Source organism: Triplophysa rosa, linkage group LG8 (assembly GCF_024868665.1).
Source record: "Triplophysa rosa linkage group LG8, Trosa_1v2, whole genome shotgun sequence".
In the NCBI taxonomy this organism is placed as follows: domain Eukaryota; kingdom Metazoa; phylum Chordata; class Actinopteri; order Cypriniformes; family Nemacheilidae; genus Triplophysa; species Triplophysa rosa.
This window is the reverse complement of record NC_079897.1, coordinates 17,286,962-17,314,888: the sequence shown is the minus strand read 5'-3', so window position 1 is coordinate 17,314,888 and position 27,927 is coordinate 17,286,962. Positions and strand designations below refer to the sequence as shown.

General features: G+C 38.1%; 1 protein-coding gene across 4 annotated transcripts in view; it reads left to right on the top strand.

Moving 5' to 3' along the window:
- The window catches only part of col14a1a (collagen, type XIV, alpha 1a), a 95,617-nt gene that overhangs the window by 54,828 nt on the left and 12,862 nt on the right, over window positions 1–27,927 (top strand). For 3 of the 4 annotated variants that reach the window (XM_057339979.1, XM_057339978.1, XM_057339977.1), the window contains exons 24-41: window positions 2,441–2,587; window positions 3,146–3,220; window positions 3,953–4,092; window positions 5,577–5,700; window positions 8,780–8,923; window positions 9,021–9,185; window positions 10,067–10,105; window positions 10,600–10,738; window positions 11,488–11,630; window positions 11,812–11,921; window positions 16,818–16,976; window positions 18,097–18,174; window positions 19,797–19,883; window positions 22,263–22,316; window positions 22,768–22,815; window positions 22,933–23,028; window positions 23,126–23,179; window positions 26,986–27,039. In XM_057339979.1, coding sequence (XP_057195962.1) covers window positions 2,441–2,587; window positions 3,146–3,220; window positions 3,953–4,092; window positions 5,577–5,700; window positions 8,780–8,923; window positions 9,021–9,185; window positions 10,067–10,105; window positions 10,600–10,738; window positions 11,488–11,630; window positions 11,812–11,921; window positions 16,818–16,976; window positions 18,097–18,174; window positions 19,797–19,883; window positions 22,263–22,316; window positions 22,768–22,815; window positions 22,933–23,028; window positions 23,126–23,179; window positions 26,986–27,039 — 1,856 coding nt within the window. The remainder of the gene's footprint in view (window positions 1–2,440; window positions 2,588–3,145; window positions 3,221–3,952; window positions 4,093–5,576; window positions 5,701–8,779; window positions 8,924–9,020; window positions 9,186–10,066; window positions 10,106–10,599; window positions 10,739–11,487; window positions 11,631–11,811; window positions 11,922–16,817; window positions 16,977–18,096; window positions 18,175–19,796; window positions 19,884–22,262; window positions 22,317–22,767; window positions 22,816–22,932; window positions 23,029–23,125; window positions 23,180–26,985; window positions 27,040–27,927) is intronic. The other variant, XM_057339980.1, reaches the window with a different exon arrangement.

Genomic DNA, 27,927 nt, shown 5'->3' with positions numbered 1-27,927 from the left:
TCGAACCCTGGCAGAGATGTGCAGCGGTAACTCAGCCAATTTCTAATTGGCTTGATAATGTCAGTAGTATTGTAAGAAAATAAAACTTATGGTACACATTAGCAAATAAATGGATTTTTGCAAGTGCATTTATCCTGACTTTAAAAGACTTGGCAACACTCAAATGGACAAAACGTAAATAAACAGGTACAGATAACGTTTAAAGCTGTTATGTGTCCTTTTAAAATAGTTTTTTTTTTTTTAAATTTCCTTGCCCATAGACATCACAACTCAGCGATTGTTGTAAAACTGAAATAACGTACACCTTCGAAACAGCAGTTTTTTACGATTGTGCGACTTTTCAGCTGTAGCATTACAGTCAAACCCATGAATTTTTAGTGCTGGGAGCTCATGGTGAAGTGGATCATTCCTGTGTGCAAACGCGGGGAGCGGAGTCAGTGTCCCGCATGTGTCAGAGATGTGACTGGACTAAGAAGTGCAGTTTGTTGAAACAAATGCTTAAAGCGCCATTCTGGGCTGTTTATTGAGCCGATGGCTGCTATTCCACAGAGCAGGACTCTAATAGGCAAATGTCATATCCTATTGTTTGATCGGCTCTGCAATCCAAACGTGTGAGCGAGGGAATATTGTTGATCTTATTATCAGCTTCCAAAATTTTGCATACCACATTATCATTGGAAAATAGAAAGGAAAATACTTAATTTTTGTGCATAATGTACTTTGGAGACCTTTTTATAATATCACAGTCCAGAAAGATGTGCTTTGGGAAAAATACTACATTAAAACGAGGGAAAAGAAAACATTTCCCCCTCCTTTAATCTACCAGTAACTGTATAAGACTGCTTGTGAATAGCCTTCCCAGCCATTCATTGTCCCGGTGGACACAGCTGTTTAATGGCAGACAAATGAAGATGTATGAACCAAGCCAAGCTGCTGGATATTACCGTCTGCCATCACCAACACAACAAAGAGATCGATGGGATAGATATGTAGAAAAAGAGAAAACGAGAGATGGTGTCAGACAGAACACATTTACTTGAAAAGAATTCAAGATGAGAGGAAAATGTTGGTTAGGTTCACTCGAGTCTTTCACTTAAGCCTGGACTGCTTATTATGGTGTAGTCATTTCCCTGCAGTCTTCAGATTAAAGCGATTAAAACCTCTGCATTGAACTCGGGGCTGAATACAAGGTTACCTTTCCTGTGCTCATGCACTGGCCCTTTTCTCTTTGGAATCAGCTCTGGAAAATAATCACAGTTATGAAAGTGATCAACGGTCATCCTGCTTCGTACTCTGAGCTCTGCTTCTGCTCCGAGTGATTTCCTAAGACATGATTTACTTACAGTTCCTTTCATTAAAACTAACACAAAATTGCCTGTTAGAGCAGCAGCAGCAAATGGCTGTTAAAAATAACAACACTTCAGCGCTGCTGTGGTGCTACCATGTTTGCGATTTTGAACACTAAGCTTTGTTTCTAGTCTTAATAATTAGCAGAATTGTTTGCTTGAGGAAGCTGTCGTAATTGCAATGATTTTTTTTTCATTTATGCATTTGACAGTGTATTGCCAAAGTGACTTGACATGTGCAGCTTGGTACTGTATGCATTTTATTACCATGTATAGTATGTACACTGTAAAAAAAATCTTTCAAAAATAAACCGTAAAATATATTTTTTTATTTATGTAAAATTACGTGTTTCCCCCATTTTTTGTAAATTTTACGTTTTTCTGACCGTATTTTAAAAATTACATGAAAAATCTGTAAAAAAAGCCTTTACATTATATTTGGAAAATCTGTAAAATAATAACAGTAAAAAAACGGAATTTTACACATATTTTCTATGTACACTATGTGGAGAAAAGTTTTGTGACGCCCCCTTCTAATAAACATATAGCATGCTATACCATACAATACCATATTAAAGAATTTGGTCTCCATCTTTGTTGCAACAGTTTTAAAACAATATTTTTTCGTTCTGATTTGACTGTAGCCCTGTGAACACATCATTGATGGGTTTGGGTGATGAGTTTTTGGCACAAAGGTGTTCAGCTGGGTTCAGGTCTGAGCTTTATGAAGACCAGTCAAGTTCTTTCACACTTCAATCATTAATTTCTGTTTAAATCTTGCTTTGTGCACAGGGGTATTGTCATTGGAATAAAAGAGTCCTGCATAAACTGTTGCTATAAAATGTGAATCACACAATTCTCATTAAATGCTGTAGCATTGAGATTTGTGCATACAGAAATGACTCATCTAGTCAAGCATGTTCATTATAAGGGGGCGTCTCCAAATTTTTGTCCATATACTGTAGTGTACATAGGTATTGGTGTTGTAAGCCCTGTACGGCATTTTGCATTTGATTGTTTGCTTGTGCCCTCTTACTTGTTCTGGTGTACGCTACCTGATGATCATGTTTGAACTCGACTCTTCTTATTTGTAGGTGGTAAAAAACAGGAAGTGAGACTTGGTGGCGGCGCATCCAGACATTGCTTCTTCGATCTTTACCCCAACACCCCGTGCAAAATCAGCGTATATACCCTTTCACAAGACATGGAGGGGCCTGAAGTCACCACCATGGCAGTCACTTGTAAATATTGTACACATTCATGACTGCATGTTCCACACACTGTGAGACACAAATTATAATACATTTATTAAGACTTAAGTTAAATGAATATTTTGTTGTTATATCGGAATATCTTACGCAGTGTTTCTTCTCAGGTAAATGTATCCTGCTTTAAGCATTTTAATAGTATTTTGCTGCACAAAATGTATTTTGGGTAACAAGGCGTTGCATGATAATGACTGCCGGATAAAAATCTTAAGAAGCTATGCACTATGTACTACAGATGTCACACTAGCTGATCTGTGAACAATAGTGGAGCATGAATTTACAGACAGTTTGAAAGGGTTTAATTTGTTCTTCCAACTGTGTATGGGACGTCTGTACACCACATCTTAGATGAAAACAGCTCTGCATTCTTTCCAACAGTAACTGTTCAATGATGCAGGCCATTTCCAGCCAATGAAGTGAAGAAGAGCAATGCGTTTCTTTTGAAACCACAATTCTGATGTGTGTATTAATATGCTTTGCAATGTGTGGTAGAAATGTTTTTTATATTGTTATTTTGCTTTGTATCTGTAGCTCCAATACCCACCCAACCACCAACTGACGCACCCACCACAATCCCTCCTCCCACCATCCCACAAGCTAAAGAAGGTAAAACATCAGCTCACTTTTATTCTCTCTTCATCTTTCTGGCCATTCTTAAACGGTTGAGATTTTTAGCCTCTGAAATCTGTAAAACTGTCCTGACAGCGGTTGTTTTTCTGCTGTTTTCTGGCCGTGTCCCTCTGTGTTATGTGACCTTTCACTAACGTACATCTCTACTGACAGCTAACCTTTCTTGGTTCTCTGAGACACTCCGAACAAACCCAGTTAAAGCACACGGGACTTATTTAATTCTCCTTTTTACATCTAAAATCTTTTTAAGATCATTCACCACCCGCATTGACCCATGAATGTTTATCGTGTTTTAATGTATCATAAACCTTCCTAGTAATAAACTCTTGGCCTGAAACCGAACACATCATAGATTTATTTGTCGGCTTTATTTCTGCTCCTCTGCATTGTTAACCCAAATGCTTTCCTTTCATTGTTGTATATTACTCCCGTTGAGGACAGACAATGTGTTTAGCACTAAATCCTGCAAAGCAACAGTCAGGTTTAAGCAGGAGAGAGGAGTGGTAGCGCTGAATTAATTCATTTCTTGTTTTATACTGCCGGCTGTGATGGAAATCCTGTCAGGAAGAAAGGGAAGTGTTTGGAAGCATTTGACATCTGTTGTACCGCAGTGCTTCGACAGTAATGAGAATTTCTTATTTTGGTTAGTGATTTTTCACCTGCATCCTCTCTCTGTTTCTCTCTCTCACACTTTTTTAAAACTTCTAGTTTGCAAAGCAGCCAGGGCAGACCTGGCTTTTCTTGTCGATGGTTCCTGGAGTATCGGAGATGACAACTTTCAGAAGATTATCCGCTTTTTATACAGCACAACTGGAGCTCTTGACGTGATTGGTCCCGAGGGAACACAGGTGTGCTGCGCATGAAATATTTATTAAATTCTGCACACTGTTTAATCTGTTTATATTACTGTATATAATATTCTAACGTTTTAACAAAAAAAATTCCAGCATCCAGTTATTCCAGATCTTTTAGGATAAACGCAAGAACAGTGTGGAGGACGTTGTGTGTCCCTTTAAAAGTTTAGACTTTTTAATCTATTTTTGGTCTACCTATAAGGAACAATAGAAATCTTCAGCAGCCCACCTGCATCTTTGAAAACTTCACATGGGGTTGCAAACCTCTGGGTTGTCTGGTTTGTGTGAAAAAGTGAGAAATCTTGCTTATTGTTTGTTGGACTGAGGCATCATGGGAATGATTGTTCTGGCCTTGAGACCACACTGTCTAGCATTTAACCTAGTACCCTGAGAGAGCGTTAGGTACGAATAGCTTTTGTCTAGACATTTCAGTCCCAAGCTCATAAGATCTTCATCAAGACCATCAGCAGCATTAGGATCATCATTGCAGTGGATTTACAAGAAGGGTGTAAAAACAAGAGAAAGGGCATGTTTGAGGAGAATAAATGAAAGGCCGGAGCCAGAATAAACAGAGGGACACATCACAGATAAAACTGACGTGTTTACACACTAGTAGAGAACAGATGCAGAGAGACTTGTGTGGGAACAGACCCTACATTACATTTGCAGTAGGACGTGTAGACATGTTTGACTGGGCTCAAGCCAACAGAGTCAACAGTGTACCAGCAAACTTTCATACATGATGATTTTGACTCGCATATAGTGTAATATTTAGAGGTTAAAATAGAATAAATGGATAAAAATAAAAAATAAATAATAGGGCTGTCAAGCGATTAATCACGATTAATCACATCAGAATAAAAGTGTTTACACAATATATGTCTGTGTACTGTGCATATTAATTTTATATTTATAAACACAAAACATACACATACATGTATATATATTTAGGAAATATTTAGATGTATTTATGTATTTTTACCAATAATTGAAATTATATAAACATGTTTATTAATTTTTATATTTTCTTAGATTTAATTGTGCATGTATGTGTATGTGTTTATAAATACAAAATAAATGTTCACAGTACACAGACATATATTATGCAAACACACACTTTTAGTCTGGATGCATTTATTCGCAATTAATTGTTTGACAGCTCTAGAATAAAATAATAACATAAATGGGTAATAAATCAAATCAAATAATTTTTTTGTCATCTTTTACTTATCCTCATATACTCAAACCCCATGTTTTCGTTCTTCAAGGTCATGGTTTTGAGTCACTTACAAGCATCTGCATCTGCCAAATACATAAATGTAAATGTAAACCCCAAAAGAATCAGTCCATGTTTCTACTGACAGCATTTTGTCATTGAGCAAGACATATGACCTCATATTGTCCCAAGGGGATTTTGTAAGTGTACTTACTTTTAACCTTGTGCTAAATGACTAAAGACTGACTGTCTGTTACGACAGGTGGCCATTGCTCAGTTCAGTGATGATGCCAGGACTGAATTCAAGCTGAACTCTCACAGTGACAAGGAGTCTTTGCTGGACGCCGTGCAACGCATCACTTACAAAGGAGGAAACACCAAGACAGGCACGTACAGTACCGTGTTACAGTCCTCAATGTGATTTAAATAGCACTTATGGGTTTTGAAAGACAAAAAATAGTATTAATAATGATATTCTGTGGGATCTGAATTTGGTTAATATTTACGATTTTACTAGATCAGCCCATCCAGCATGAGCCGACCTAGACAGGTGTAAATTCATGCCGATAAAAGTTGCTTTTTTGATCAATGTATTTGTATAGTCAGTGCTTTTTGTAATGCACATTGTCATACACTGTCAGAAAAAAATGGTTGAAAAATGTACGCAAGCTGTTACTGGGCCGGTACCCTTTCAAAAGGTCCTAATATGAACCATTTAGGTACCAATATGTATACATTTAGTACTTATATGTACTATGGTACTAATATTAACTCTTTAGGTACAAAGGTGTACATTTTTTACATTTTGAAAGGGTACTGCCCCAGAAACACCTTGGAAGTGTTCTCGAGAATGGTCTTGGTCTTGATTTCTTTTTTTCTGTTGTGTCGGTAAGAGATGAATGTGGGATTGTCCTTAAAGAAATCTGTCAACAAAATTAATACAAAGGCTCACAATATCAAAAAAGTACTTTTACTTTTAGATCTTGTTTATTTATATTATAACATCGGACGTGATCTGAAAACGTGATAATGATTTTATACAATCATTCAATAAACCATGAGGTAATAAGTAAATTAAATTTTAGACACAGTTACAAACACAAGTTTGGCTAGTCCCAAACAAATCTTGAACAAATCAGAACTTTATTGCGTTTTTGAGCAACACACAGCTATTTTTCAACTTAGTAGATAAGAACGATTCTGTAATTATGAATTTTTTGTGTTATGTGGATGTTTTAGATGATTTTTAGGGGTGCGGGTCTTGGTCTTGACTTGGTCTCGGACTGCCTTGGTGTTGGTCTCAGCCCCTTAAAGTCTTGTCTTAGTCTCGACACCCTGGTCTTGTCTTGGTTTAGGTAGTCTCGACTAGAGCCCTACAGCTTGGGCACATTTTTGAGCATTTTTGACAGTGTAACTGCCTTACAGAAAATGATACTCAGAGTGCCTTCTGTAAAACTTCCTCAAGGGTTTTCTCATAATGAGTGTCCATAAACATTCATCACTGTGTTTTTGACAAGTCTGCTTTGTATTATCCTGCTGTACAAGATCAAGACTAAGAAGCTAACCTCAGTTCATGAATCATGAATCAATTTGAGAAATCTGATAAGAACTGCTTGGTTCCCGTTCAGCCTGCAGCGGGATGATGTGATGTGTCTACACGCATGTGCTCGGTGGTCTTGTGGCTTTGTTTTAAAATGAAACACCTCTCATTCCTTGTGGTGAAACAGCAGCAGGCGTGTGGCAGACGTCTTCACAGAGTTCCCACCCTACTGTGTCTACGCATGCACACACATTATCTCCTCTGTATAAGGTATATTCTCCATAGCAATGAGCTCCTGTGTTCTAGTGTCTCGTTGCTGATGGCGTGTACATGTCAGTGGACATGCGTGATCCAGGCATTATGAGCTTGTGCTTTTACTCATCTCAGCAGCAGGCTGCTTATTTAAAACATAAGCGTGATTTATTTCTCTGAGTGTATTAGGGCTTATACATTCATATGCCGAGGGTGATGTCGAGACTCGGGGCTATTGGCCTCATTCAGTGTGTTTAAACTTGCAAAAACAAGTCAGTTTTGAGGATTATGAAGGTCAGCGCTTCTGTGATGATTTCTATTACAGTATTTTTTTGTTTCTGCATTTTATTTTGCATATTAAAACAAGTCAGTTCACAAGGCCCACAAACACAAACGAGCCAATCACGTCCGTGTGCACTTTTGATTGATGATGCAGTCATGAAGTCTTGCTCATCTGTCAGTCAAGCACCAGCGTTGTTGTCCCCATCAACTCAGGGCAGCGTTTAGCCGAACCTCCCAGCTCCCATCGAAATCCTTTTGTCCTAATGCGATTTTAAAACAAAATAACTCGCACTTCACACGGCGCCGCCGTCTGCTTCTTTAGTCTGTCATTTGTCTCCCTCTGACAGCAGCTGAAGAAAAGCCAGAAAGAAAACAGACAGCTTCTGAAGTCAGTCAGGCATAGCCACGGGGACCCTCGTTCAATCCCTCGCAATATATCGTCAAAACGCAGCATCTCACACACGCGTCCATATTTTATTCAGAGCGCAGCTTTTGTGAGGGGATTGCGTCTAATACTCGCTCATCCGGGGGAACCTGAGACGTTTCGGAGAGATTAGCGATGCAAATTGGAAATGAGCAGGCGTGCTGATGTTTCTCAGCCGCTGAGCCAAGTTGGCGATAATGACGAAATATTGAAATGAGGAAAGTGCAGCTCGTAAAATCCCACAGTTCAAGCGTGTCTGGACTGACGGCTTAAGACGCTTTTTATCAGGGGTCTGAGTGCTAAATAGTTGTGGCACTTCGTGAGCTTAAAAATAGCAATCGTTAAGAAAACACGTCTCTTGAGTCGTGAGGAGACGTGTCACAAAGCCAGAGCAAAGTCTGTGAACCTTAACAACCTCAAAGTGTCTTGACAGGATTACGGTGCGAGAATCACTTACTTAGGGCTTTTTGACTTGTTTTTTGTGAAAATGTACAGTACCTGAGGGGATGTGAGAGATTCAAAAACGTTTGCGCATAAAACCAATTCTTTGAAGGGAGTTTAGATGTTTTTACTAGGAAAAAAATGTAAAAAGGAAACTTCAGTTTTTAGACTTTAGAGTTTTAGAAAATGACAGATTAAGCCATATTCATAAAAGATAATAGTTTTTGAAACATGCAACTATGCAAAATAATTGCACAACATTATAATGTGTTTTTTATACACAGTTCCAAAAAATGTTTGCAGTCTATTGTCATGGGTTTCTTACTTTGATGGTATTGATCAACGTTCCAATGTTTCCTCTCAAAGGTCTTGCAAAATACATCAAACAAGCACAAATCTTGCTGTCAGAAGTACACAATTCCTGTAAAATCCATCTCATTTTGGGGCTTTCCGGGCTCCTTGAAGTTGTGTAAATCCTGCTCTTGGCCTGAGACAGTGACATTCTCTTTTATGACTCTTGATTCAGGCCGAGCCATTAAGCATGTTAAGGAGGCCATCTTCAGTGAGGACGCGGGGGTGAGGAGAGGCATTCCCAAAGTGTTGGTGGTGCTCACGGATGGACGATCTCAGGATGATGTCAACAAGATTTCCAAGGAGATGCAGACGGAAGGTGAGTGGGGTTTATTTTCATCTAGTACATGTGTTTAATAAACGATAGGATTTGAAACCCGCCAACTGTTTCTGTGTTTTGGTTGTTGTCACTGTAGGCTTCATCATCTTTGCCATTGGCTTCGCTGACGCTGACTACGGGGAGCTGGTGAACATTGCCAGCAAGCCCAGCGAGAGACATGTGTTCTTTGTGGATGATTTGGATGCCTTCAAGAAAATTGAAGAACAGCTCATAACTTTTGTTTGCGAGGCCGCGACAGCCAGTACGTCCCGTTGACAATTTGCAGAATGTTCAGCTTGTAGTTCGCCCTTAAGCACATCCTGTAGTTTGTTCTCGTTAAAACATTTTTTGATTTACGAAAAATAAAGGTCATAGCTAGTTACAGTATATATAATGATTTGAGCCCTGCTGGAACTTTGCATTTACAAATTAGCATCCAGGGATCATGTGTGTAAATACTTTTAAGATATTTGGTTTAGTTTGACACTTAAAGGGACAGTTCACCCAAAAATACAAATTCTGTCTTTGTTTACTCACCCTATTGTCATTTCAAACCTGTTTGCCTTTCTTTCTTCCGCAGAACACAGAACAAGATATTTTGAAGAAAGTTGGTAACCGAACAACAGCATTTACTTCTATTGTATGGACACAAAACCAATGCAAGTGAATGGATGCCGGTTAACAACATTCTTCAAAATATCTTCTTTTGTGTTCTGCGGAAGAAAGAAAGCCATACAGGTTTGACATGACACGAGGGTGAGTAAATGGTGACAGAATTTTCATTTTTGTGTGAACTATCCCATTAAGTAAGTAGGACTTCAGTAATGGCATTCCAGTCTCTGTAAGTTTAAAGCCATTGCTTTAGAGCTTCAAACTGCGTTTTTAGGTCAGAATTACTGTGCGATTCAAGGCAATTACTTTCTAATGACTTTTTAAGTTCTTTGTTTCCTACATTCTCTAAAATAGTCCTCAGTTGTGTCTCGAAACTACCTCAATTCCATAATACAAGTTTGAAGTTTATTGATCTTGAATAATATACTATTAAAACGGTCTCTGACCAGGAACAACATTTGCATGCATCATTATGTAACGTATCATTTTAAAAAGTAATTTTGTTCTCAGTGAATTGTTGTTTTTTCACAGCTTGCCCCTCTATGCTAATGGGCGGGAACACTTTAGCAGGTAAGACAACCGTAAATGCCGCAGTATTCACACACAGAAAACACAGAAAACACAGCAGCATTGTGCTAGATGAGAGGATAGGATCTGAGGGTTTATTCAAAGAATTAGCCGTATTCATTCTCTGTCAGTACTTAACAGTTACTATACTTGGTTAGAAGAGTGGGTCTTGTTCTTTTCACACCATCATCTGGGTCTTGAAATGAAGATAAAAGCAAAAAAGTGTTACATTTTGGCAACGTACTTAAGGTTATTGGTTGAGCTTTTGTGGCTGTTAGGCTGATCAATAGAGATGATTAGAGATGATGTATTTGTAAAATCCACCTAAAACGGCTTACGCTTACTTAGATTGGTTATACATTTTAAGATGAGAAATGAGTATTTTAACATCTGCCGTATTAAGATTTAGCTTCTTTCGTCATACATGTCAGCTTTTCAGTTATTGTAGATGTACATAGTTTCGATAAATACTGGCATAAATCTGTTGTCCTCTGCAGGCTTCCATATGATGGAGATGTTTGGTTTGGTGGAGAAGCACTACAGTAGCGTGCAGGGTGTCTCAATGGAGCCTGGAACCTTCAACAGCTTCCCCTGCTACAGGTTGCACAAGGACGCCTTCGTCTCCCAGCCAACCAGGTGTGTGTGCAAGCTTTTATTTCGTGTGTATGAACGACTCTAAACTAGGCTGCGAAATGAGAAAATGTGCAATAGCTGTAACATGTCACCTGTCAAATCAGAGAAAAATATAGATCCAATTTAATCCAATCTAGAAGTGCTGTCAGCGAGCAGGAGCGGGTTAGCCCCTGGCTTACGTAAAGAGCGATTGGGCTTCTGCGTCTGTTCCTCCGAGCGCTGACCCTCCGCCTCCTTCATAGCATGTCATAATATTTAGATTAGGCTTGACTTTCCTGCGCATAGGAGGAATGTTGTTATTACAGTGGAGAGTTTCAGCAGGTGGGTGAACTTCACTAACCACAGACTCGGTTTACCTCGCACAGAGGCAGCTGAAAATCACTGAAACACCGTTATTATGATAATCCCAATTGTGATTATGAGCAACGCCAGTGACTCAAAGATCAAAAATCTATAAAAAAGAACAAGCATACAGTTTTTTCTAATCAACTAAATTTTACTTTTAAGGATATTTAGATTTGGTTCTTACAGCCTTTTTGTGCCACAGGCAATATGTTTGAATGCATTTTCATATCAAAACTATTCAGTTCAATACCAGAGATTTATACGTGTCTGAATAAAGTTTGGTTGGTCTTAAAGAGTAATATTATTATGAATCAATTATATATTAAAGAATGTGTTTAAATTCTGATTAATGCATCTCTTAATGTTGTGTGTCAAAGCTCTACTTATGTGCGATTTTACACTTTTAGGTATCTTCATCCAGAAGGACTTCCTTCTGACTACACGATCTCAGTGCTTTTCCGCATACTGCCTGAAACTCCTCAGGAACCCTTTGCATTGTGGGAAATCCTCGACAAAGACAACGAGCCCCTGGTGGGCATTATCCTGGACAGTAAGTAGACCTATTAGTCTTTGCGATCTCTTTTATGCTCCTTGGCAACATAAAATCTATTTATTAAAGATATTGTAATGTTCTGTCTACCTCACTGTAGTGTTTCCCATTTTTTGTATCGATTCCATATTTTTCAGTTATGTCTCCAAGCACACGAGTCTAACTTTTTGTCTGTCTTCAGATGGAGGGAAAACATTAACCTTTTTCAACCATGACTACAAAGGAGAATTTCAGACGGTGGCTTTCGAAGGACCCGAAATTAAGAAAATGTTCTATGGCAGTTTCCATAAGGTCAGTCTTTCTTTCAATTTGGAACTTGGCTACAACCGCGATTACAAAATCTATACGGTCATTTGTGTCACAGACTTTGGGTTTTCTTGTCAGTCGAATGAACATTTTGGACGTTCTTGGATTATATTCACAAAAGTTAATGTTCATTTGTGCTAAAGACCGTGCGATGTGTCAGCTCACCGAATACAGCTGAATATACTCATTTTCCTTTAGAAGCTTTACCTCATTTGCTTTGTAGTGGTGCCTTTAATGTCAAAACAGAGTAACACTGAAGGTTTTTATTATATGAGCTGAATGCTGTGTCTGTTTTTGCCTACTTCCATACAGTTACAACTAAATTGTTGTAATGACATTTTTAATATATAAGTTAAAGTACTGTATATCTGATGAGATATACTTTTCCTTTCATATCATGTCCACTTCCTGTTTCTAAACTGTCCTGTGCCCATTAGAAACAGGAAGTGGTACTGTCAGAATGTCCACATGGGATTTTTTATGATCGTTCGTCTACAGAGTTCTGACAGTATGCAAATGGCTTATGATAGCCCTGTCCTATCCAGTTTATGTATTCCTTCTACACAGAACTCTTATCATTCTCCTCCCCCCAGAATCTGTCTGATGTTTTCTCAAACTCAATGTGTTGCCTGTCTGGTTAAAATCCCTATTTCTTGCCAAGTATGTTCTACCTTTGATTGCTTGACAAGCCCTCCACAGGCTTTGATGCGGTGACGCGTGTGTGTGGTTATGAGTGTGAGCGAGTATTCTCCTGACATCACTTATGATGTGTTTGGACGCTAATCCCTCTTGGCAGAGCTCGTCTAGATTAGAGACTCAAGTAACAGAGATACTACAACAGCGTCTCAGCTGCAGGTTCTGAATTGTTTAATAAATCACAGCCCGATTTATGCAAATGGTTTGACAATTTTGTTAAAGATTTGTCACTGTTTACGTCACTCGCACAATATTTTTCCGAAGTCCTTGTTCATATTTTCTGTGCGTCTTTTTAATAACGGCGTACAAAAAAAACAAACAAAGCGAGACAAACACAAAGTAAACTGTGCAAATTTCTTTGTGTGTGCACATATAATCTGCTTCAGGATTGAGTCAGCACGGTTTTATTTTGTGGTTTCTAATGAGATTCGTGTTTAGAAGACTGTGGCTTTGTGGCTAAAGCTGAGGGTTTATCTGACCACAGCCGAATGCGAGTTCCACCATGTAATAAACCCTCTTTGCACGGCATTCACTGTCCTGACCCTGAGCGAAGCACATTTGGCTTGAGTTGTTATGACAGCTTTTAAACAAAGCCCCCGACTTGGATGAGATTCTGTTGTTGCGAGTTGAGGATTTAGGACTCCGTCGGCCCCCTCCAGCTCTCTATTAAAAACGGCCCGCTTCTTTCAACCGTGACTTATTCCACACTTTGTAAAACCACTGTTGAACGCGTGTAATTTCGTGAGGTCTTGAGAGGAAGTCATGTGGATCTTTTGATGCTTCAGATATTTTGGTGGCTGATCTTATCAATGTCATTATGAATTTGGTGTTTTTTTCATTCTGGTCTTGCACATTTAGAATCAAGGTGAGATATATGTGAGAAATAATCACATTTCATAATCACAGTTTTGTGTATTTTTCTTTTTGTTGTTATATATTCAAATGCTAATGTGATAAATCCCATTCTTTCCTAAAGCAAAAGTTAAAGAGCTTGAACTTTTTTGCACTTGAAATATAGTTTCATTGGACGCACATGCTGGCCCAAAGTTAACTTCCGGTCTGTGTTTGGTTATATATAATTTACATTTTATATTAAATGTATTTTAATATTTAGTGTATATTAATATTTTATTATATACTTTAGAGGTGTGTATTGGCAAGTGCCTCCCGATACAATACATATCACGATAGATGGGTCACGATACAATATATTGCCATGTATTTCGATACGATACACATTTGCGATATATTGCAATACTTTAAATAGAAAATGTAAAAAGTAGAGCTAGAAATACAACATGCTGTGCACCACCGGGGGTTTTCTGTAAGGATAAGTGTAAAAACATCCCTTACCTCTGCAGAGTGGCCATGATGTGCGATGCATGGACCGTTAGATCAGAGGTTTGGGTTCTCAAACTGTGGATTGCGCCCCTCAAGTGGGTAGCACAGGGGAATAAGGTGGCTCACGCAAGTCACTTGGCTGTTGTGGTACATTACAGTTAAAACACTGAACATGGGCAGTATAAAACCCCTGGTTCATCCGTGGTGTAAATGTGCTGGTGTCACATCCGTGAAAGCACAATAAATGTCATTGTTACTTTTCTTAATAAACTTTTTGTCTAATGCACTGCAGTAGCCAAGTGACTTGTGTCATGACTTGCGAAGCCTACAAACAGCATTATTTTATATAACTCATTACTCCATGACTTATTTTGAAAACCAAAGCACACCCACACACTCTGAGAGCTCGAAGCATTCTTATATTTTTCGCCATGCTCGCTTCCACTTACTTTTGGCCGTATGTACAGTATATGACATGATTTTTAAAAAATTATCGATAGTAGAGGTATCACTATCGGTACACTATCGAAAAAAAAATTATTGCGATAGTTGCATGTATCGGTATTTTTGCACAGCCCTAATATTCATTGTATTAAATTAAAAAAGTTAAGTTTGGGCCACATAACGTTGCCACTGAAACCGTCAATGAAGCAATTGTTTATAACTACAGTATTTATATATACATATATCATTTTTAAGAAGTAAACCATTTTCAAAGTTTATTACCATTTTATTCTTTAGAGCTGTTTAATAAACAGAATAACTTGAATTCTATATGAATCAGAATCAACTTTATTGCCAAGTACTGTGGGTTTACATCTACAAGGAATTCGCCTTGGTGTACTGGTGCGTAACATAATAATAGAATATTTTAAATAATTTGTATTATATTTTATAATAATACAATATAATATTTTTAATTTGAATAATTTTATTATTTAATATAATATTATTACATTTTAAAAACGAGAATATATTTTTCATGTATATTTATTGTATTATAAAAACATTCTTATTCATTATAATTAATTATATAAATGAATTACAAATATTAAGAAATGACTGTAGATATAAAAAATAAACATTAGAAAGAGACATTAACTGTGGAATAGTGCAAAAGTAGGCCCAGTGCAAATGCTCACAGTTTTATATCAGATGAAAATGTAAAATTTTAAAGATGAGGTTGTAAGTATGACACCACTTTTTCCAATCAGAGAAGCACTTCCTGCGATCTGCTTGGTTCCAAATATAGTGCCCTCCTGAAAGCTTTAGTATAAACACAGACTGAATCGATATAGCTGAGTCCTTGTCTGGGTCTGTCCCTGAGTGCACGAATACAGACTCCACTGATATACCAAGACCATAATCTTACTCAAAAATGGTCATAATCACATATGCTGGTCTTTGGCGGTTTAAACGAGTCTAGCTGGTTCCCCAATCAGGTTATTTGGTTGGCCAGCGTTCGTTCCCCCCAATCAGCTGGCACGTCTCCAAAACCCTTCTATAACCAGCAGACCAGACCAGCCCAGCCAGGCTGGAAGACCAGCCAAGACCACTCTCTACAGTCCTTCTTGGATGCCAATATTGAGTACTCTCGGGAACAGGAACAGTTGGCTTCGCCAGGTATAAACCTGCAGTGTGAAATGGGCCAGCTGATCATATTGGAAACAGACTAATCGTGAGTTTGATCCAGAGGGAGATGTGACCCGGAGTGGTTGAGCAGAGACAGAAGTGACGTCGCCGACCTCTAATTCCCTTCTGCCTCTCTCGCTTAGCACTGCATTACCACTGTCAGACCGGTCCAGACACACTCATAAACACTCTCAGATTAAACGCATGGAGCCCACGGACCAGTCGCATGTCCGTACCGCAGCTGCTGCATATAATTCTCCTTCAGTAACACCTGCCGCTCAGAGAATAAAAGACCATTCCCAATGCAAAGATACATATTTGCCAAAGCGCAGCCGCATCACCTCACAGACTTTGAATTGAATCTGTCTCATTGTACCTTGATAGAGAAGTTTAATTTCTGAGCACTGAACAGTCTCCGTTCATAATTCTTTATAATTGACGTGAATGCGAGACTTCGCAATAATGAGCTTAGTCTGAGTCTGCTCTGACAGCACGCACACACACACACACACACTTACACTTGTGTCCAGTGAACTGAAGAAAATTGAGTTTTAGACCCCAAATCCATTAAGAGACGACATGTGCTGTCTCATACTAAAATCCGCTCTGACACACGAATATGAACTTTCGCTAACTTCGCATTACCTTCTTCTGATACGGTGTTATTTTGGAGGCAAAGTTACAACTCTCTCCTCTGACTGCAGTGCGTTATCGCAGTCTTTTGAGGGATACACACGTCGTAAATCACGAGAGACATCGGGTGATGGACACTCCGAGGTTGATTTGGTTTTCCTTGGAGTTCTTTAATGGATGTAATCGGTTCCATAGCATTCACTAGAGACGTCTCACGTTGCAAGCAACTGGACAAAAGTTGCATGTAGTTTTGGAAATGAAGAAGAATCAGATAAGACTCTGATTCTATCAGGTTTATTTGCGTTCCTGTAGCTCGACTGGTGCTAGCAACACCAAAGACGTGACTTTGATTCCCAGGGAGTTCACATTATAAATAATGTACAGCTTGAGTTTGTCGTCTTTGGATAAAAGCGTCTATCGGGTGCTCTTTTAAATTGTATTATTTTACCAACTATTTTGTTTTGGTGAAAAACATTTTCAACACATGAAAATGTCCAACACATGACAACAGTCATTTATTTCTTAATATTAGTGATATATCTTCAAATGTTCAACACACCTTCTTTCTATCTCACTTAGCTGCATGTGGCCATCAGCAAAACGGCTGCTAAAGTGGTGATCGACTGCAAAACCGTGGGAGAGAAAACCATCAATGCTGCAGGGAACGTCACCATTGATGGAGTAGAGGTTCTGGGACGTATGGTCCGCTCGCATGGAAGGAAGGACAACTCGGCTCCGGTAAGACCAGAATCAAGATCTTCACGAGAAAACCGTTCTTTCCCTTGTCTGTTTTCTTTAACAGATGATTTACTATCAACAACCTCAGAAATAATTTGCTTGGGTGTTATTAAAAAAACTCAATTTAATCACCCAGCCACCCACCTGTGAGCTTTTTTCTTCAGCTTTTCAAATCTAATATCTCCTCGGCACTCGTGGCATTATGGGATAGCAGTAGTTGCATACTTTAGATTCTCAGCGAGTGCATGACATCATTGAAGTGTTTTTTGTCTATAGTATCATGAATACTGCTTTTGTTGTATTGCTTTTTGCGTACGGTACAGCAGGAACAGAACAGAACACAGTGAATCTTTTGCTGAAGGATGACTCTCACATAGGCCTAAAAGAATCACCAGTTAAATCTTATAACAGAGCCGGCTTTTGTAGAAACACAAAGCCCCAGTATATGAATGCAGGAATGTTTCTGAGGAGCAGCTTTTGTTTGGACTTTGGATAATTGCATATGATGGATGTCTAAACCTGCATTCAGAGAAACAAAATCATCCTCTCAGATCCAAATTTAAAAATAACTGGAAAATGGAATTCAAAGCATGGACTCTTAGCTTTGAAAGTCCATTTAATAATTTTCCTCTTTTCTGTTTTTTCATGTACTAGCGCTGCTTTGAAAAAATGCAACATTATATAAGAGCGCTATGTTAATAAACTAAAATGATAGTAAAAACTGACCATGCTTTTTGGTTTTTCTATCATTATGTGTAGCATGATTTGATATTCCTCTGAGGGTGCCAGCGGAATTGATGAGACTAATTGTCTTTGTGATTATGTTGGTGAAGATTGTGATCTGAGTGCGTGTGAAGCAAAAACAAAAAAGAATCAGTCATTCAGTCGTCCAAACAAATAATCAGATAAATCTGAAACATGGCTGCTGGTATACACATACAACCGTTCGTTTGTAGATTTCGTTCAGCATGCAACAGGCGCTCCTGTAATTTGTTTACGCTTTTATGAAATGTTTGTCAGCTTGATGAGATTCCTAATGCGTAACAATTGTAATTGTTCCTAAATGAGTGTTTACAAAACAACAGCCTTGAATAAACACTCTGTTTGTGTGTTAACACAGTTTCAACTCCAGATGTTTGACATAGTCTGCAGTACATCATGGGCGGCTCGTGATAAGTGCTGCGAACTCCCCGGCTTGGTAAGAGTTTTTATAAATACAGGGATTTTCTGTCAAAGCATTCGGTCGTCTGACGGTCAGCAAACCATGCAAGCTACACTGTTATCAACTTACATTAATACTACACAGAGTAATTCCACAACATGCCAGACATTTAACTCCAAACAACCAGGCTACAATCTGAAATTTAAATATGCCGAAGTTAAACTTTTTACCTAATACACATCCCAATAGAGCACTGCAGATGAGAGTATAGCACATGAACACATTGTTTACTATGGCTGGGATTTAGTTGAATTCATTCATTCATGAGAGGGTTAATGTGTCAAGATTCTGAAGTTGACTTCAGTCAAAAACCAGATTTGATTGTACACTTTTCTTTTCATCTGGCATGGACATCTGAAGAGGTGACATTACACTTGATGATGCAAAGTTGTCCCCTGTAGTGGTCCATGTGCACCTGTGCTATCCAAATCCTTGCATATACAAAAAAAATGGCTTTTTGATAGCTGACAAGTTTTTTCAAGGCATATGGACAGACACCTTACAGCTATCCACAGCACACTCAAAAAGGGTGTGTTCATTATTAACACACTGTTGTGTTATGCTTTTTATCACATTATATGTCATTCTATCACATTTTGTCTTTGTTTTGTATTAAATGAATGAAAGGGACAGTTTAAAGTAACACAAAGTTTCAGTTAAGGACAAAACATTTTGTGTGTTGTCCTTAACTGAACACAAAAGATGTTGTTTTTAACTGTTTTTCGAGTGTGCTAGATTTAATGTATTATTATCTAATGTATTATGAATGTATCATTGTGACAACAATTTTGAATACACTAAAGAAAATATGTGCAATATATATCATAAGGCCAAAGTGATATCCAGGGGGTACATTTGCACAATATTTGTTTTTAATGCCCATCGAGGTTAGATTAAACCATCACAATATGTGAGGTGTATGATACAAAATGAACAAAACACTTTTTTTAGGTATTTATTTGTAAAAAGGCAAACCACAGCATATCAGGAAATATGGGTTTTATTCAAATATACAAACTATGCATACATCAAGCATACAGTGACTACAATTTGATCTGTTATTAATATTTGTTTATCTTTTAGTGCAGTAATGTTTTGTAGTCAATTTTGCTCATATGTTGTGTGTAATGATTTGCCAAGCATTCTTAAATTCTTAAAGCTCAGCTTCAGTTTTCACTCCAAGTACAACTATGCAACATAAATGCAAAGTTTTAATACATCTTTAATAATACATTTGAATAAAAAACTAAGACTTCAGGTTGACCAAAATTGGACATCACTTTTGACCAGGACTGTACTTGTCTCCTAAAATCTCCAACCAGCCGGTCTGGAAATGATCCCTTTCAAGATCCATGTCCTCTGTACAACTAATTCAATTATGTAGTCTTGTAGCAGACAAATAGATTTAGTTCTCCACAGATGGGAGGAACAATATCTCCAGATTACTCGCCATGTTGGTGCGCTTATGAATTAATGACTTGAGGGAATTGCACCGATGGTTGACTTGGACAAAAAACTTCTGTTTGACTCAGAGAGGAAATCATGCAGCGTTTAGAAGTGTTGTACGACACTTCGGTTTATTTATGCTTTCCCCTCAGAGAGTAGAAGAGGATTGTCCTGCTATGCCCCATGCCTGCACCTGCGCTCAGGACAGCAAAGGACCTCCGGGACCTTCTGGACCTCCGGTAAAACTACTCACATACACTGTACATTACTTCATATTAACGTTCCACAAGATGAAATATCTGATTATCTTGAAGTCATATTTACAGTGTTTGATGTTCATTGTGCACAGATGAATTGCTTGACGCACATCATCTTGGGACACAGTGTAATGATGTGTAGACTTGTGTGCGAAAGGATCTTTATTCGTCATGTTTAGGTGATCACATGATCTTGTTACATTGACATTCTCCTGGAACAACCTCAGGTTTAATGGCTTGCTCAAGGGTACAATGGTAATTGGAGCTCCATGTGAAGATCGAACCTGTTACCTTCCAGTTATCAGCTTGAACCACTACATCTCCCCACTTGAGGGCAAAACACAAAAAGTACATAGGAGAATGAGAGAGCTAGGATCAGATTTCTCAATTCAGCCCATGCTGCAGGTCCAACTCGATATGGCAGGAACAAATAAATGAGCTCATTTGGAAGACACCGTCGTATACACGCTGAGGGAAAATGTTTTTCTGAGACCTCGAAAAGGCCATTCTGTATAAACACCAGAGCGTTGGAGAAAGTCATTACAGGGAGATCGATTTATCAAAGCTGATTAGTTCACTCCTGTTCTGTCTGCGTGTATAGATTCTCTCATCCATACAACCCATTCCTACCAGCATCCTGAGACCATTGCAATGCTGTTTTGTTTTTATCATCCCCACATCTTGATATTACATACTGTCATGTGTTCTCAAGTCATTCCTATGATTGCCCTGGCAGCCTGAATCAATCGAGAACGTCCTTTTCAAGTCGTCACGTGTCTCTCAAATGAATATTAATGCCTCTGTCGTCTCGGCTTCCACTATCACCAGCTGGCTTTGTTTGGTGTGTTTGGGCTATGAATCAATCCAATCAATAAATGTTTCCACCTTAGCTGAAGGTGATAAGAACTACCTTATTGCAGCCTTTGCCCTTGGGGAGGCAATTAAATACACAGGAAAAGGAAGTAGGATTAAATTACTGGCAGCACAGAGAGGGCAAGAGTTTATGAGGGTCACCAGCAGTCAGGGGTTAAGGGGATACTTTGCCCAAAAATAAAAATCCTGCCATTGTTTATTAACCCTCATGTCATTCAAACATGTATATGACTCTTTCTTCTGTGGAACACAAAATAAGATATTTTGAGAAATGTTTTATGTCTGTACAATGGAAGTCAGTGGGGGCCAATGTTGTTTGGTTACCAACATTTTTCAAAGTCTCTTCTTTGGTGTTTCGCAAAGGGAAGAAAGTCATACAGGTCTAAAATGACATGAGGTTAAGTAAATGATGAAAGAATTTTCATTTTAGGTGAACAGTCTATCCCTTTAAAGGTCCGGTGTATGAAATTTAGCAGCATCTAGTGGTGAGTTTGCGAATAGGGCTGGGTATCGATTCTACTATTCCGATTCACAAGCTCTCGATTCGATTCGATTTTCGATTGGAGTCAATGATTATAGATTGAATACAAATGCTGTAGATATTTCTAAAAAAGATCACATTACAATGGTTAATTAAAAAATGAAATGAAGAGCCACAAACCTGTATATTAAACTTTAAACACACTTGGGCATGTTGAAACAGAACAGGTTATTTTACATTTAAATACAATAAATAATATTTTAATATTTAATAATATAAATATTTTACATAAATACAAATGCTCCCTGTTGTAACATCCACCTGTTGTAAAAAGAAAAGTGACATCTAGTGGATAGTAGTAACAATAACAAAAAAAATTTGATTCACAGCTTTTGAGAATCGATATTGTATCGACCGCATTTTAAAACCGATTCATCGATTGGTCACTGCACCTCTCCCCCCATACTGGGTGACACAGAACTAAGATGTTGTCACATTTTCGCGTCTTTGCCGGAGGAGACAACATATTTACGAAACGCGCTCTGTAGAGTAGTTTGTCCGTTACGGGCTACTGTAGAAACAACATGGAGAATTCCTTGTAACAGGACCCGCAGTGTATGTAGACAGAAATAGCTTATTCTAAGGTAATAAAAACATAACGTTTCATTATGTAAGCTCTTTATACACCTCTGAACACATATTTATATCATATTGCATTTCTGTCAATAGATCCTCCAAAAAATGACACAATGGACCTTTAAGCGGGTCAAATATTGTCTAGTCTCTGCTTTCCTCAGATATAAAGGAAAATCCATCTCCCTGATGTTCTCAAATAGCACATTGTTAGCATTGTAACCACATTTATGGGGCTTGGTTTAAGAACCAAACTAGTGACTGCTTAAAATCGCTGACTTGGAGACATGCACCAGATGTGGTCATCAGGGCATCTTCTGTTATCTTGTGTTTCTCAATTTGTGTTTATCTAATTGTGTGTGTCTGACTCTCAGGGCGGTCCTGGTATAAGAGGCTCAAGAGGAGATCGGGGGGAACCGGGCTTGACGGTAAAAATACACTGTATTATTTTTCTCAGTATGCCATATGAGGGCCACCCAGAGTTTGGCCCCTCAAAGCTGTTGATGATTTTCACAAATCAATAACTCTCATGTGTTATTGTGAAAATCTATAAATACACAATGCATGTGCTTCCCTGTTGTTTTTGGACCGTACCGGTCTTTTCACACGCTGATAAAATGGTCCAGGATTTTTGCTAAGAGTTTACATTGTTTATTTGCAACTCTCCATCAGACTGCAGCATCCTTCACATTAAAGTCCCTCCAGATGTGTGCGTATGCACAAAATGCTCCCGTCCAAATAAACACGTGCTGAGGGAGACATTATTTCATTTCATGCTCTAAAGTTTTTCTGAAAACTTAGTCTCTAAAGATTTTGTCATAAGCTAGAGTGTGACGAGTGTCTTTTGATTTTTTGATTATTGCATCACTGATGGAGAAGGAGCCTGCTGGGCATTCTTCACACTTTGTTTCAGCAGCTCGGCTGGTGGTAGGCCTGAAATGTTATGTAATTACATTCAGGAAATTCAAATGGGCAATGAAAGCGAGATTATGTTATGATGGGGATACATTTATATAGTTCATTATCCGAATCTTTATGTTTAAGGGACCTCAAGGGCCACCGGGTGAGATGGGACCTGCAGGACCACAAGGACCTCCGGGTCCTCAGGGGCCAAATGGACTGTCCATTCAGGGGCCACCGGTAAGATCTCAGCTAGATGCCAGTGATTGTTACTAATTTACATTTTTTTCTTTCTTCATTTTCCTTTCTTATTTCTTTTCAATTTCTCTCTCCTCAGGGGGCTCCAGGAGAGAAGGGGGAGAAAGGTGAGACAGGTCTGCCAGGTCCTCAGGTAAGTAAAAATACACCAGCGGTCTGTTCCATCAACCCACACAGTCTCTCATTAGCTAGCCTTACATCCTCCGACACTTATGTTATAATTATCCCAGCGTCATGTTCGTGTGTGTGCCACAGACTAGCGTGTGTCCTTTCTGTCTGCATGTGTGTGATGAGGTGTGTGTGTGTGTTTGTGTAGCTTATCTTAAAAAAATGTATTTAGAAATACAGACTTGCAGGAAACACCTGTCAGAAAGGGAAGGAGCAAACAGAGATAATGTTCTTCAACTGATGGACTAAATGAATGAACTGGAGACATTATGAATTACTGAATTTTCCTGAACTCAGCTTGAAACTCACCTGTTATCACAGACGTCAGAGGAAGATGTGAGAACTGAGATATGATTCTGTAAAAGAATTACTTTTGATTTGAAGGAAGGGAAAGGAAATGTATGATGTATAAGAAATTGCGTTTTGGATCGCTTGTGCAAAGAATTAAAAACAAGAAATATGTTTTACAGTTGAACAGGTAGATATAAATGTTTGGCAGCACACATTTTGAACTACTTTCTTTCATATTATTATTACAATTCTATACAGTTGTGGAAAATCAAACTTCAGGAATGACACTGTCGCCCAAAAGGCGATGTGAAAGACTGACAGAATGCAAAGACATGAAAGTTGTAAAAAAATCTGGCTTCAAATATTCATTTTTTTAACTGATCCCAAAATACATGAAATCATTAGTATTTTGTTGTTTAAACATGAATATAAACGTATTTGCAATATTCAGTAGATGCAAACATTGCATATTTTTTGTTATTTTGACCGGTTTGTCCTTTTTCTATAAAAACAATATTTTCATTTGGAATTTGAAAGAAATGTTGTCACTAGTTCACAGAATTAAACAAAAATGATCATTTTACGTATTTACACATCAGAGTTATTATAGTTTTGATTTGAGTTTTATTTAGTTTTATTAACATTTTAAATTAGCTTTTATTTTTATATCTTTAGTCTTTATGTTAATTTTAGTTAAAGTTTTAGCAAATTTGTTATATGCTTTTGTCATTTTATAATTTTTTGTTTATTTTTCATGTTGCTATAAAATATGAATTCATTTCTATTTTAGTTTTATTTTATTTTTTGTTTATTATTATAATTTACAAATTATAATAATTATTATTATCCTGGAGAGCCGATGTGGGCCAAAAAATGCCAGGGCCGATTTTTCTTCCCAGTCCAGCCCTGATTTAAATTTAATCTCAGGGTTTCATAATGATAAATTATAATGAAGCTTTTGAAAATATTCTATTTTAACATTGTCTTAAGGCAGAAACTGAAGATTGTATAGCTTTTAACATCTTAACAGAAGCTGAATAACTGAGGATCACACATTGCACAACAAACGCACACAGAAGTAGCTGACTGCCATAGACATTATTTTATATTTGAGTAGTGGTGCATAAAAAACTACAAGCTTCAGTTTAAAATATGCAGGCAAGACATCTTCCATTTATATAAAATCATAGTGTAAGAGTTAGAAAGCCAATCTGTATCTGTGTTGATGTACATTTATACTACATCATTCTCCGTGAAATCTTACAGCTCTGACTGCCCAAAATCTGCAGTCTGAATCGCAGCGGTTTGTGCAGATTCTCCCCAATTGCACATGTCGGAGTTTAACTTTGTTCAGTGTAATCCAGCCTTAACACACCTACTCGCCTATATTCAAATAACAAGGGAAGATGGGATTCATACAGTAGTTTCATGCTTCTAAAGTCTTTTTCAAAAAGTTGATCAAATTCTTGCAGTTTCTCTGACAACGAACTACTGGGTTTCAGATGCCTGCTGAAAATGTCACCCGAATGCTTCCAAACCATTCACACTGACAGTTCCATTTGTTAAAGAACGGCTGTTTGATCTGAAGCCCATGACAGACACTCAAAAAATCCCCTCAAGTTCTCCAGGGTGAGAAAAAAGAACATCCTGACTTTTGACTAGCTTCCAATGGTCAAAGTACAAACACACAAAAAAAATTCTCAGCTTTCCTCCAATACAGACATCACAGTTTAAGATGGATATCCACTGGTTTGTACTGAGCAACCGGTCGATAGAACCCTCTGCATCCTTGCTAACATTTCGCAGATGGTATTGAGGATTGTGATGTCGGCCCTGAGGATGATGTGCTCTTTGTCAGGCAGTTGTTCAGCAGGACTGCTTCTGTTTCTCACTCAGTGCTAATCTATCCTGTCAGTCTGTGAATTATATTCATTGGCTGCCGCTTGCCAGTTCTTCAAATCGTTGGCCGGATCTGCACCTGTGTCTATCGCTGGTGATGAGAGCACATACAGTATAATAGTGTTATGGGTGCTCTGACACAGTTTCATGATGAGAGTTACGAGTCCACTTATGATAAAGTCCATTTCACCCTGTGCGATAGTGTGTGTGGTGCTGATAGATGGAATGATGTCAAGCTGAGCACCTCCTGGTCCTAGTGCTTTAGCACATATTTCTCTTCATGATGTGGTTTACTGTCACATTGTGTAATGCTGTAGCTGAAGCTGTGATACTAAAATATTGTGTCATAAAGACGAGTAAGGCTATGTTCAGATCAGCATAGTTTTGTATAAATGTAAGGTTCATTTTTACTTTCAATAACTTTTAATTGCATTTCTAGCGAGAAATTAGTATTAACGTTTTTAAATATGTGATTGGTTATTGCAAAGACGCTCTCTGTTTATAATTCGAATAGACTTCCGTTACGTTGCCTGTGAAGCTGAGCTGTCTTCGTGCTGTCTTCGTCAGCTTTTTTTTTCTTTCTTGTCAAAAAAGAAGTCAAATGTGAACACAGCCTAAAGGCTTTTTTAAAATTTTATCAAGTTTATATTGTTACAGAGCACTTATTATTGGGTCAGTTTTCTTGAACCAAACTTAAATTAACTAGGCAATTTTTTTCTTTAAAAAATAAACTTTGTATATTTTCTTTTATATAACATTACTAATTCACGAGTTCGCCTAGGCAAATAATAATAATGGTGTCAGGAAAATGCTGATAGCAGGGGTAGGTAAGATATGCGTATTTGGCGTGCTGTCCAGGGGGCGGGCTCCGAGCTCGCCGATTCCTTCCGACCCCGGAACACTCCCCCCCTGATGGGGGCGAGTGCGCCGAGCTCGGAAATGGTCCGAACCCAGAGCTCACCCCCCGGGGTCCTGCTGTGGAAAGCGAGTTCGGGGAGATCGGCCGGGGAGGTGGAGGGATGTTGCATTACTGTAGAGAAGGCGCATGTAAGAATTCTGGTCTTATTTATGCGGAGGCTCGCTTGAGCTGATAGGGTGAAAATCGTGATTGCTGGTAGCGAACCAGCCGGGTTTGATTATGAGCTCCGGCTTCACCTGAATTTTGTTAACGAAACTCGTTTGGATAGATGACGTGGTTGCCAATGGTGAACCGGCCGAGTTTGATTATGTGCTCCGGCTTCTCCCGAACTTAGTTAATAAAACATCATATCTCTTCGGTCACTTGTTCTTATCAAGTAAATGTACACATTTCTAAAAACCCTAAATCAAGATACAAGAAGACAAGACAAAAATGCTTAAGACATTCCTTTTTTTTGCAGTGTTGTTAGTCCACTAGACTTTATTAGCACCCTTTTCTGCACTTGTTGATTTTTTTAGCTCTGAGATTAATAGATAATATCAGTAATATAGCGAGTGAAAATGAGATGAAGTGTGAATGCTGATAGGCATGTGAAGACGCCACACACTTTGGAATAGCTATTACTGTGGAATGATTCAGCTGTTTTGTTTGTTTATCTTTAGGGTGTACCAGGTGGAAATGGAGGGCCTGGAAGAGACGGACCTCCAGGACAGAGAGTAAGCATACTTTTTATCGAACGACGAAAGGCAGTGAAATCAAAATTATGATTAACCGGTATTATAAATTTACCTTATGAGAAACTATTAAAATGATATGACCCTCTTAAGTAAACACCTTTGAAACCATATACAGCATAATTAGTGTGCTTAGAGCTTGGAATGATAAAGGTAACATGGGTGAAATCTTCAGTCAGTGCACATTAGCAGTTTATCAAATGGAGATTATGTGTTCTTCTGTCTTTACAAATGAATTATTAAAGGAACAGTTCAAATTCTGTCATGAATTACTCAACCTCTATGTGTTCTAAACCGGTCTAAAAAAATTTGTTCTGATCAACACAAAGAAAAATATTTGGAAGAATGTTAGCAACTGACAGTTCTCAGGCATCACTGACTACCATATTAGGAAAACGTATTGTATTTTTTTGTTCTTTTGAGCACAAAAGAAGAATTTAGAAAAGCAAACAGTTCATTATTTCTTTCTACCATGGTAGGCAATTATGCTGCAGAAGTGTCAGTTGCTAACATTCTTCCAAATATCTTTCTTTGTGTTCAGCTGAAGGGTTAGAGTGAGTAATTCATGACAGAATTTTCATTTTTGGTGAATTATCCATTTAAACAGATTCAATCAAAGGACTACTTGATAACATCACAACATGAGCTAAACACATAAGTAAACTGTTATAATAACTGCTTGGTGTGTTTCTTTATTGATTTTATCCCTTGTATCCAAACCAAATGAACTCAGTTGCGAGCAAAGACTCAGAATTTGGAACTTCATGTGTGATTATAGTTTTTTTTATCTAATATTGGTGTGTTTGCACACACTCAAGTGACATAATATTTCCATTGTCTGTATCTAGACATTTCATGCTTAATGCTGTA